Genomic DNA, 12,859 nt, shown 5'->3' with positions numbered 1-12,859 from the left:
GTTCAGGTTCAAGTTTTTGTTTTCAATGTCTGTAAAAATCTCGGGCTTTAACTGTTGCAAGTTTATTATATTCAGTTTTTGAAGAGCTGAGTGGTACTTTACAAAGTTGCTTGTTCTGCCAGAAATGAACTCTTTTTCTCCCACCAAGTGTGGTACGTTGTTAAGAACACAGGAGCCGTAAAATTGCGAGGTGTGTGCTGTCTTTGGTCTGAGCTTTGTTATGCTGACCAGCAATGAAAATGAGATTCCTTTTGGGGAGTTAAATTCAGCGCTGCCTCCAGGATCAAAACAAAGCAAGAGACACGGTCCAGCGCTTGTCAGCAGAGCGTGACTTCCAGTTCTTCAATCTACCTGGCTCGGACTGGCTTAAATTACAAATGGGGCTGGGTTTTGATACTGCAGGCAATAGTTTGTGTCATTTTTTCTTAGCAGTATATCTGTGTGATATTGAGTATTCTGCAGGCTTGGTAGTTACCTGGTGTTTCTTTCTTGAGGGAAAAAGTGCCTTAAAGTTGAAGGAACTGATGAGACCCAGCTGCTTATGTCGGTCTGTTGCTGTTGCACAGCACCAGATTTTAGGATGTGTGAAATTGTAATTCGTACGCCCGCCTGCTTTTCAAGGAGCAGCGCTGCGGCCGGGTGAGCTGGTTCGCTGTGCTGGGTAACGGGGTGATTTGCTGCTCTTTATTCCCTGAGAGCACCCAGCACAGACTGGGCTCGTGTCACGCCAGGCGGTGAATGCAGAGGACTGAAGACTGTCCCTACCTTGTCGGGTGTAAGACCACTCACAAGCTGTGGTTGCCTCCAATTTAACCAGTCCAACTGCTGTCAGGTGCCTCTGTTCAGTCCAGTCTTAACCTTCTCCCCAAGCTGGGCTGCAACAGCCTTGTCAAATGCTGCACTGCCTGTTTCCTCAGGGAGGGAAAATCCAGTCGTCGTAGGAAGAAAGGGCAATAGACTGGAAGTGACTACGTGACAGCGCTTGTCATATCCGACAGGCTGAAAATGGAAAGGTTCTTGCTAGGGATGAAGCTGGCCAAGCTGAACTAATACCGGACCCATACATTAAACGTGAGCAGCCAGTTTTACAGATCAGGAAAGATTTTCGCAGGGATTCCCAAAGAATCCTAATGGGGCAGGGCAGCCAGCTTCCCAAGAGCACTGCGCCTGTCCCTCCTTTCCTTCCCAGGCATGGGGAGGGCAGGTGGAAGAGATGCCACAGGAACTTGGGCTCTGGAGCTGTGTGCTGGGAGGAGAGCAGGGCAGCAGTGCACTCTATGTTGGCAGTTTTCAGGCAGCCGAGGTTTTTGGCTTCCTAGATATCTTCTGGTAGAACCACAGAAACTGCTGACTCCAGGCAAGAAGACTCCTTCAGCAGTAAAGAGGCACCCAGATACTGGTTAGAAAATGCTGTGAACATGGAAAGAAACACAGCAGAGAGCTGCCAAGACAGGTTGGCGCGTGGGCTGAGCAGTTCTGGACGATGTGAGGTGTTTATGGAGCTGGGATCCACAACCACCAAATACTTTTGAGAACACGTCTTCATCTGGGTCTGACCAGCCCTCGCTCCCCAACACGGCATCAGCTACAGCGAGAAGATGATATGTATGTGAGTGCCTGAGCCAGGTGCATTCTGTGGACTCTGCGTGGAGGAGACTTATCCCAAATGTGCCGTCATGGAAAGGCAGGGGTGAGACCCAATGGAGCTATGACCCCAAGGGCAGTGAAGAAAACAGTTGGAAGTATCTCAAGGGGTTACAAAATGCAACATGACAGTGATAAATGCTCACTTTTGCCCCAGCTGCTTACCTGTAGAATGTTTTTTAACCCACCCTTCCTCAAATGTGCTTAATTAGGCTCTAAGTCAGGCAAGAAAATTAACGCATGTACTGCCATGGATTGAGCCTGAGAAAGTTAGATTTGGATTCATCCGGATGCATCTAAATGTGAGCCTCGGTAAGTACTAAGAAAGTTGTCAGAGCTTCCTGGAGTCAGCAGGAGAGCCAGACACCTCTGAGAGGTGATTCATCTCCCAAGATTGGTATCTGAGGGAGCTGGAATGAATGACTCTCTGGAGGCACCCATCAAACAGGAGAGGCAATAGTTTGTGGAGGAGATAAATACAAGCAGTTTGATATTGAGTTGTGTCAGTGTGCTGACTGCTTTTACGCTCGGATCTTAGGAGACCCATGAACCAGCCTGGATTTATTGCAGTGTTTCTTGACAGTAGAAGGTATATCAGAATTATTTAATAATGAGATGCATATGAGTGATTTCTGGAGTGTCCTGGGTCTAAACTCCTTTCACAACTTTATGTCAAAGCAGCCTCATGGCTTTTACTGAAGCTACTCTTGATTTACTACAGCGAAAGTAAAAACAAGAATTTAACTCAGAATGTCTGTTTCTTCTTGGAAATGTCACTGAATTTTAGCAATGACAAGATTCCCTTTCAAAGGATTTTTTTGTAGAGATTCATAACCTTTTATTTTGGAGTAAAGTGTATAAATTGTGAAACTATTGGAGGCACGTCTGGTATAATTTATTACGAAGTTTGTAACAGAGGTTTTCTTTAATGGGATGGTGTGCAGCTTTGAATCAAATGATTTGTGTTTATCTGCTGCTCAGTCAGTGCTGAGGTGGTGAAAAGCTGGTCTGATCCCAGGCCAATGAATCCTGTGATTGGCTTGAGTTGCTGGGAGGTCAAGCGTATCTGGGGAAAAGAACATCGTGTAGATCTGTTGCAGTGAAGGATAGTGTTCAAGGCCAGGCTGGATGGGGCTTTGAACAACCTGGTCTAGTGGGAGGTGTCCCTGCCCAGGGCAGGGGGGGTGGAACTGGATGATCTTCAAGGTCCCTTCCAACCTAAACCATTCTGTGATCCCTCTGAATGTGTGTTTAAGGGACTCATTCAGAAGATATTATTGAGGTGATCTCATAGGGAATGTTTATGTTAGCAAAACTTCAAAATAAAGTCCTTGCTCTGGAGCTGCAATAAGGGGACAAAGGCTTGTACATCCCTTTGGGGTTGCTCCTTCAGACACTTATGCGTTGGCTTCACCTGAATAAAAACATCTGACGGTCCAGCTCCCTCCTCCTCACAGAGTAGTCTGATTTGGAAGTACCCCTGTCGTCCTCCTTGGAGGCTGAGCCAAAGCCAACTAAAATCAGTTGGTCTTCCCAGGAACTGCAGCCGGGATTGGATCAGTCCCCATGATCTGGAGTCGTTTGCTGGCACAGGTTTAGCTTGGCTGGACACGGAGGTGCAGACATACTTCTACAGGTCCATGGCCTTATTGTTCGGCTGTCTGGATCTTAAATCAGGAGAAGTTAGCACCTTGGGAATTAGGATTTGGGGCTTGCTGCCCAGGGAAGCGGTTGAATCACCATCCCTGGAGGTATTTAAAAGACGGGTAGACGTAGTGCTTAGAGATGTGGTTTAGTGATGGTTTTTGTCAATATTAGGTTGATGGTTGGACTTGATGATCTGAAAGGTCCTTTCCAACCTAGGCAATTCTATGATTCTATGACTAGGTCCCAACACTGTTACCATCACAAAGCCAAGGAGATACGGGGCTGGACGGTGACTTCAGGAAATTACCTGTGTCATCCCTCCTCTAGGGCAGTCTCAGATACACCTTGACCATCCCTGATGGGTATCTCTGTCATTTGTCTCAGCTGTGAGACCAATTTTCAGGCACTTAATGATCACTGTAGTCAGAGCTTTCCTTCTCCCTGGATGTGATGTGGGATGTGAAGATGGTCTTTCCCTAGAGTTGGGTGGTGCACCAGGGAGACGGCGGCACTGCCGTTGCTGTGTTGGTTCCGATCCAGAGTGCAGAGTGTTGGCAGGGGTCAGAGGAGCGGGAGGTGGGAAGCTACGTGGGGGAGATTTGGTACCTAAGAGGATTTTTTTGACTGTCTAACCTGGATTTCCTCCCCTGACAGCTAGGCTGGAACTGCTCATCTGGAAGGGTAATGAGGTGCAAGGATGTAGAGTGACACATCCCTTGATCAGGCACTAAGTTAGTTATAGGATGTGAAATTTAAGTTATTTTCTTCCTCTGCTGCCTCTTTGTTCACTTTATAGCAAGGATAGGAGGGCACGTGGAAGTCGTTGAGATTTCTAATTGCGAGTGAAGTTGCTGTCTGCTGATTTGGAGTGAACAGCTATGTACAGACACTGAAGGGATAATTGGCAGAAATTGCTGATGGATGTCACTGTTAAACTACAACAAAAATATCTGCTTTTTTGCTTTCTGCTCCTGACAATAGTTAATCATAGTACAAGGGAAATGCTGTACACCATCACTGAGTCATTTGTTTTTCATTAAAATCTGAAAATCTTGTTTTCCCCTAGGAAAAAAAAAAAATAAATTGTTGTAACCTTCTCATCCCCTTCAAACATAAAAACTTCTAGAACAAGAAAATAGTAAACGAATAAGGCGTTACTCCGAGTGGACATACATGCATAACTCTAATACACAGAGACCATTGCAGTGTCTCGGAAGGACATGTTTAAATGGAGAACATCGTCTCTAAAGGTCTGAGACGTGGTGAAATGATTTTTCTTCACTGAACAAGAGATTCTTCTTCCTCAAACTTGTGGAGCGCACTGTCTGCGAAGACAGCCTCCCTAATGTTTGTTTGCTCGGTTTTAGTAAATGTAATTACGGCTTTATGTCCTGAGTCAAACTGCTAGTTCTGAACTCATTAAAAGTTGGGGAGAGTTTTCCCTTGAATTTTAACTTCCCGTTTCAGCTATTATCTTCAGGTACTTTAGTGTATGCCCAAAACAGCTTTGCTGATTGTACTGAGTTGCTGTGGGTTTACACCAGCATAAGGAAGGGCAGGATTTGATTTTACAGGCAGTCCCTTTGGCTGAAATAAAATAAGCTATGGGCCTAGCTCGCCATTGGGTTGATGGTGTCGGATAGCCCAGGCCCCAGTTGTGTGCTAACAGTAGCAAACAATCCAATTAAAGCCATGGCTAATCCAACCTAATGAGGTTTTATTGTAAAATGGACAGAATAAGCTCTCTTCACCTCTACTAATAGCAGTGCAGCTCGGTCCCCTTTCCTGTAGGGCCATGTGCATCCCATATTTCCCCGGCCACGAAATTCGCATCATCTTCTCCTTACTGCGCGGCATTAAGACCAGGATTTCATTGCAAAAGTCTCTAGCCCTCACCATCGTGAACCGACTGTTACCAACTTAAGCGTGTTCACAGGCTGCTGGAAACAATAGGCTTGTGATGTGTGAGAGAGTCCGTCATCGCCACGGATGCTCTCTCTAACAGGTAACAGTGTAAAGGAAATGTCAATTCTTTCACCGGGGCCCAATTTAGCAGGAACATTCAATTGACGTACTTTCCACATAACACCAGACTGGCTTCTACCTCCATCCATCTGTCAAAACCCAGCAATTGTTTCTGCGGCAGTGGCATGAAGACATCATTTTGTCAATGCAAAAGCAATGACGTATTAGGAGCTGAGATTTTGAGGACACAGTAAAATAAGCATACTTTAATACAGCATGAGTAACAGGTAGATTGTAGGTGCCTTGACTGACCTTTTTGGAAAAGCTGGTCTCTCTCCTGACTCCAGTGGTAGCCACAGGTGACCACTGCTCAGCAGGGCTTTGGGAACATAATATGAAAAAACTGTCCAGGTCATTTACATCACCTGTTTAACCATCGATTTAGTTCTGTGATCAAAAATAGACTATATATTTTAACACGTAGCAGCAAGCCAGATGTTGCTGTCTGTAAATAAGCCAACACTTCGTGTCGGTAATCCAGTGTCACCAATGCACATATGGCTTTCAGAAGGGAATTCAGTTACCTGTTTGAGAGGTTCTAAATTTCCATCAGGGCAGTTGGTTAAAAAAGAAAGGAAAAAGAAAAAAAGACGATTCTGTGATGACCTGGCCATAAAAATTACTTTCAGGGCTGCATTTTTATGTTGCATTGATTATTTTACCCGCAGCCCATTTGATCCATTTTCAGTAACAACTTTGAGACCAGAAGACTTGTCTCAGATGAAATGGCATGGGGGTTTTTTTGTATTCCAAGCACTGCTGTCACATGCTAAATATATCACATACATGAAGATAATCTGAAAAGAATTGTTCATGAACCTCAAAGCGTAATCCCTTCTCTCCAAGCCCCCTGCAAAATAACAACTTGATTTTTGAACCAAGGTGAGGATGTATTTTCTCACTGTGTCAGCTGCATATGGAAATCTGTATATGAATAAAAGGTGCCAAGTCATGTATCGCATCTTTCAGAGGGTCAAGGAGCAAGGGAGCTGTGCATAGGTTATGGATGGATGGTGAAAATGGTTGTTAGGACAAGGCATGTGCTGCTCGTTCCTGATTTGAATGGACACGGTGGCAGCAGCCACTGTGGTCACCTCCTCCCGCAGCCGGGACTCAGAATGGCGTTCAGGAATGTGAAAAGGCAGGGACTTCAGTGATATTAATCATGTCATTTAGGGTAGTCACAAGCATGATTACCTTGCTAAATTGAACTACACTGGGATAAATATATAATAATTAATGCAAGACAAGGACAGACTTTGTTAAAAACATGTGGAAAGTGAGGGTTTCCCCTTGCTGGTTTCCCTTTGGTCTCCATGTGCGTAGAAATGGCCTTACCTCTTATGCTATAAAGCATTGACATTTGCAGGGCAACAAAAAAGATTTGCTGAAACAGAATAATGGAAAATGGGAAAGAGTATGGGCTTTTTTTTATCCAATAACGAAAAGTCATCCAGATGGATTTGACTCATTAAAATGTGCTTGATACAATCATGTGTGGTCCTTTCCAGTTCTCCATTTCCTCCTTTGTCAATCCCATGGGCTGAGTGTTGCTTTGACACTCGATTATAACCTCCAAGTAATGAAAGAACACTTCTAGCAGCAAGATCTGGCAGTCTGGTAAGGTTATTTTTTTCCTGTTATTGTTTTCCCAATCTCTTCAGTAGCATTCCCTTAGAATATCAAATAATGCCCAAAATGTAGATTCATTCTCAGCCTGTGATTAATCTCTGCTAAAGCCACAAACTGTGTTCATGCTCAACGTTGAGTGTGTCAGTCTACAGAAACTGGATGAGGCTTCTGTACACAGTGAGTTACAGATATCTGTGCAACCTCTTACATCGATTATTCAGGTTAAAAGAAGGTCAGGTAAAAAGTCCTACCCAGTGTTAACATCTCTGCTCAGGATGGTTGTCCAAACTAAGGTCGGACGGGGCTCTAGGCAACCTGTTGTGGTTGAAGATGGCCCTGCTCATTGCAGAAGGGTTGGACTACATGATATTTAAAGGTCCTTCCAACCCAAACCATTCTGCGATTCTCTGTATAGTCATAGGGAGATGTAGATAGTCCCAGGGCATATTTTTTCTCATCCTAAGATGAATCCAACCCAAGCACTGTCACTCCTTTGCTCTGGAGGAGGTATATTATAGAATCTTTTTAGTACCTAGTTGCTTCTCCTTTTGCACGTGGCAAGTTGTGGCAGCACCCTGCTGTTGTCCTGTCTGGAGAGGACATGCTCTCACTGCCCAAGACCATGAGGTCCCCATAAGCGTGTGAGATTTATGAAGGTATACTGAAGTTCAATGGAAAATGCTGCTCTTGATCCCTCTAAATGTGGAGGGTCATAGTGGATCTCTCCTTGATAGCTGGTAATTGCTGTGTGAGACAAAGAACCAGAGTTAGATGAGTTCTGCCTTCTCTTCCTCTCATGTGGGGTAACTTTGCACACATGCGAGGTTTCATTGCTGTACTATATAAATGGTGATTTGTTGTCCTTGCTGCTGATACCAGCTTTGGATAAGGTAGCCCAGCATATATCTGTTCACCTTCCCTGTCCAAGTATATCCTTAAAATATCTTCAGATTCAGTAGCATTAGATGGCCCAGGCTTTCTAGCTGTAACAATGAAATATTGATAAATTGCCGTGCTATCCGATCACTTTCAAGCATAAGGGAAAAAGAATTCAGTAAATCAAGCAGTGACTTTAGATTAAATGCAATCTCGTGAATTGCAGATTTGGTCTCAACTACTGAATTTCTCAACATACAGGAAAAGATTGATGCTGCTTTGTTGTACCAGATATAAATAACTCAGAGCTCTCTCTGCATATGAGGAAAAATAGGTTTCCTTGAAATTTTGATTGTGGATCATCTGCTAGGCTTCTGCTGAGTGTAATGTGATTCTTGATCTTGTCCCAAATTATATCTGAATTGAGATGTGGCATGTGTCTTTCAACTTAATGAAATCTCTTTAAATGATGCATATCAAAGTGAGGAGTGATTTGGGTCGAGGCATCTTAATGGCTGATTCTCTCAGGACAGGCAGTCAACAAACGCTTTCTGAAAATAAAGCTTCTTTAAGTTGGGGACCTGAAAATTTGTAAGTACCTTTTTGATTTAGCCCTGAAAGTACTGATTGTCTTAATTTCACAGAGGCTGGAACTAACTCTCAGCTGTCAAAGGTGTTCTGCTGCTTCTGGTCAGGTGAATGGCCCAGGGCTGCCATTTCTAATGAACTTTTCAACCTCATAGTCAGTTGTGAGATGTTTACAAAGTAGGTAATGTTATCCTTGTTTGTTACCAGTAGGAGGAGTAAGGCTTGGAGTTATGAAAGGAGTAGAACAAAGTCGTGGGGGGAGTTGCATGGTTAGATCATGATTTTCTCCATTAGTAAGAAAATATATGAAGGTGAACAGCTTTTTAAAGGTCTGAAAATAGCCAGTAGGCTCTAAAAAGCTCTGTAGAGAGTTGTGCTTGTTGAAAAATGAAGAGGGATGATACTGTACTTAGGCATCATATAGGTCTTAATCCTTCAAAGTCGACTTTTGTGGGTCTGCTGTCATGGACTGTGGCTTCTATACTGCATCGACTGGATTTGTAGAACTATGTGTGAAGGTGGGAACTGGACTTGGGCATCCTCCTTGTGTCAGAGTTCTCTCATACTGAACAGCGGAGAAAGGACAGAGCATCTTTGAGAAGGATCATCTCTAGGGGTTTAGCTGCTGGTTCAATCACTTGTCTACATGGTGGGTAAAAACTGGCCTTGGAGGCTCTAAATAGTCTGAGAGAGGATTTTTCTGTATAATCCCATATTCTATACATGTCTTCCTTTGTGATCTTTGTAGTTAGACCTGGTGAATCAAACATAGCTCATAGTTCGTTGAAGGTTATACGAACCCTCTGAACTTCCTCTGGTAAAAGAGTGTTGACTTGAAGTACATAGTTTCTTGAATCTTTAATATAGTCCTTGCTTTAGAGTATACTTTTCTGTTGTTGTTTGGCATGGAGTTATTTGCACAAAGTGTACTGGAATGGCTCATGTTGAAACAAAGAATGTTGCCCTCTGAGATGTCTTGCCGTATTTGTTGCACATTTGGCACCTTACACATAAGGTTTGTGTCTATTTTTGTATTCTTTACAATGTGAAATAGGTGTGATTGATTGTCAAATTAAATCCTTCCAAGTCATGGCAAGGTCAGTCAAGGCCAAGTCAAGGCTGCTCTGGGTATATGCGTCTTCCATAAGGTTAGGGAAGATGATCGGCTGACGTAGCATCAGCAAAACAAGCAGTGGGGGATCTCAACTGACCACAAACTCATATTTATACTAACCAAAATGGCCTGACATCTTGACTTTCTGAGAAGAGGACTCTCTTGTGCTGCTTGTGTGTTGACCTCTTACACAGCCACCCTTCAATAAATTTGGGAGTACGTGCAAGATCACCAGACGCACTCTGCCAGATTCCAGCACTGCGATCTTTGCTGTTGTTTGCTGGTTCTTAATCCAGTCCTTCAAGCTCTTACTTTTAAATGCAGTGCCCTTCTCACTGGCAAACTTTTCATCTGGTGCCACTGCTATTTCTGGGACCTGGGTCTTGTCTGCTGCCTTGTGCCTTGTCTACAGCCTCTGCGTGAAATGCAGCATCTCGGTGTTGTCTGCACCCAGCAGAAGAAGAAAAAGCAACTTCTCTGAAGACGTGGAGATTCTAATTTGGTGCACACAGAGGCTTAAAACTGGCATCTGTAATGGTTTAGCAGAAGTCTTCCTCCAAAAGACCTGTCAGTGGCCGCGACTTCATTCCATACAAGAGTCTCAAGGATCATTCTGGAGGATGGAGAGGGGACGCTCTCCTCTGGAGACACTGTCACCGCTGACCCTGGGAGGCAGTGGTTCCTCAGCCCTCCTTTCCATCCTGAGGGAGAATGGTGACCTCTCCTTTTGCCTGATTCAGTGTCAGTGCTCAGGAAGGGGCCCACGTGAGTACAAAATTCCTTTGCCTGTTCAGAACCTATGGATGGAGCCATGGGGCTAAGAATTTACTGCAGCGCAGGGTTCTCATTTCTTCAGGGGAGCGACTGGTTTTCATGCAGCACCTTTTTTTCTGTAAGGGGGGAAAGAGTTAAGTATTTATTTACTTACTGATTTACTTTATTCTGATGAGAGCTGAAACCTTGATTTTCGCAGTGTGCTTCCTTTCTCCCGCTGAATCGTTTGTATGCATTTCACTGACAGAGTGTTTGAAAGCCCTGCTTTCCTCCAGGGGAGTTTACAGCCAAACTGATGCAAACTCTTTCTTCTCAGGTGCCTCACGATCATCTGTCATCCAATGCAAGCCAGGAGGCAACTGCCCCAGCAGACACAGAGGCATGACTAGGCAGCTCTCCCCTCTATCTGTTGCTGAAGATTCTGCTGCTCCCATTCTTGAGCTGCAGAATCGAAGTCCCTTGGGAATCTGTCGGCACAGCAGAGTCGAGAGGCAGAGCAGATCAGGTAGGCATAACAGCCGCATTCCCGGCGTCACGGCATGCCTGAGAGAGGCCTCTTTCGTCTGTCTTTTCAAAGATGGTGCAGAGTCCGAGCATGTTGACGTTGGTTTATGGTGCTGCGAACAGCAAAGCCACGTGAAAGTCCTTCCTGTACCTGTGTGCAAACTGGGGTTAGGTGGGAAGGAAGCAAGGATGGGAGGAAAAAGCCTGGACCTCAGTAGGTATGTGTAATGTGTTAGATAGCTGAGAAATCGTAAGGCCAGTAGGCACAGAAGATCTTGAAAGGATGATTAATGTTAGCACATAGGTTAGTTTTTACAAAGTGATTACGTTTCCTCAGCTTCAGCCTGGCCAGAGGCCAGGACCCTTAAGAGTCAGCCATGTTCCTTCTCAAAGACAATGACAATCTCAGCTCATACTATGGACGGTCTGATGAAGAGGAAGAGAAGGAGCAACAGGTGGAAGGATATCTAGGGAAGACCACCACAGGTCAGATCATCGATCAGCCGCACATCAGGGCTTCCGTCAGGAATGTGTCACCCACTTTACTGCAGAAGTTTAGCTCAAATGAACCTGTAGGTATGGTAGCGCAGACGTCTTCACCGTGATGTCCATCCGTCACCAGCAGGGATGGGATGGGAGCCATTACAATATGAGGCCACAGGCCTTTGAGTCTGCTGAATTGTGCTGTTGAGGAGGAGAGAGCCTTTAAAAGACTGAAATAATTTAACTGCCCAAGTTCTTTGGAAGACTGTCTGTATAGATACTGTGAGCAAAAAGGGGAGGAAGAACAGGTTGGATCTCCCTTGTGCACTGGAACTGTGGGAGATGAACCTTCCTTTTCATCACTTCATCACTGATGGCAGCAAGAGCCAACCATTTTATTCTTGTGTTGGAAAATTGAGGGATCTCGTACTTCAGGAGTACTCTCTTGATGGAAACCCTCAGAAAAATATTGGAGGTGATTATTGCTACAAGGAGTGGATGATACAGCATTTTGCTGTAAAGATCATACCTAAGATACCAAAAAACCGATTTATTCTCATTTTTGCAGATATCAGGCTGAAATAACTCTGTGCATGCTGGCACTAGGGTACATCCAAAATCAGAAACCATCTTCTCTAAGAAGGGACTTTAGTCCCCTTGAGAAAAGAGTAGTGCCTTGACATCATACTCTTCTAAACATTCATTTTGCATTTTTTAATTTCCATTTTTATCCTAATCTTCCCCTTCTCATCAGTGAGGTCTAAGTAGGACTGACCTGACGAGTAGGTAAACAAATACAAAGAATATTATTTTCGAGGGTGTAGTTGCTAAGTAGTCAAAACAGTTCAGAAGAAAAGCTGTAGATTTTGGTTTTCCTCATCTCACTCTTCTCAAAAATGAAAGCAAAAAGTTTTTCTGTTATGACAGAGACATCACAAGCAAGCATTATATTGTAGACAAAAGGACTATGTAGGGATATTTCTGCTTGCTGCCTTTCAACACAGTTTGCCATTGATCAGTGTCATCTCCATGTGTCACCTGCAGTGGCATCTGCATTCTTTCCCTGTTGTTTCATCCTTGTTGAGTTCTCAGATCGTTTCTGTGCTCTTGGCAGGGTAAGTGTGTTGGTTTGTTTCAGACCAAGCAAAGTGCAGACACTAAGGATTTCTACTACCTCGCTAATTGTAAAATGCTATCTACCAACTACTTTGGCTGAGCCATTTGTTTTCTCCTCGTTAGCATATCAATCGATATCCGAACACAAGTGCTACTTTCTAGCTCAGTCCAGCCCCAGCTTCATGTCTTGGCAATTCTGAAACCTATTTAGTATGAATCGTGTGGCTACTCGCCACATGTCTTTGAGTTCAAGCTCTGTCGTTATTTTAAAAGATATTTCTTACCTTGTCCTTCTGATTCTTTGGCCAAGATCTAGGTGTGCGCATCCCATGTAATTTGAAAGCAACCGTTAAGCTACTACGTCACTTTGGCTGGGGATCCATCTCAATTTCACTTGAATGTAAATATCTAGTGTAGGGCGAAGTAAGTGCCTCCAGTGGGTTTAGATACATACGA

At 44.1% G+C, this 12,859-nt stretch overlaps 1 protein-coding gene across 4 annotated transcripts in view; it reads left to right on the top strand.

The window, feature by feature from the left end:
* Positions 1-12,859, top strand: part of SLC35F4 (solute carrier family 35 member F4) — a 120,901-nt gene that overhangs the window by 85,925 nt on the left and 22,117 nt on the right. For 3 of the 4 annotated variants that reach the window (XM_054200065.1, XM_054200064.1, XM_054200066.1), the window contains exon 2: positions 10,617-10,805. In XM_054200065.1, coding sequence (XP_054056040.1) covers positions 10,617-10,805 — 189 coding nt within the window. Of the gene's footprint in view, positions 1-10,146; positions 10,292-10,616; positions 10,806-12,859 lie in introns of those variants that run through there. The other variant, XM_054200063.1, reaches the window with a different exon arrangement.

This window comes from Rissa tridactyla, chromosome 4 (assembly GCF_028500815.1).
Source record: "Rissa tridactyla isolate bRisTri1 chromosome 4, bRisTri1.patW.cur.20221130, whole genome shotgun sequence".
In the NCBI taxonomy this organism is placed as follows: domain Eukaryota; kingdom Metazoa; phylum Chordata; class Aves; order Charadriiformes; family Laridae; genus Rissa; species Rissa tridactyla.
This window is presented reverse-complemented; position numbering and strand designations above follow the sequence as displayed.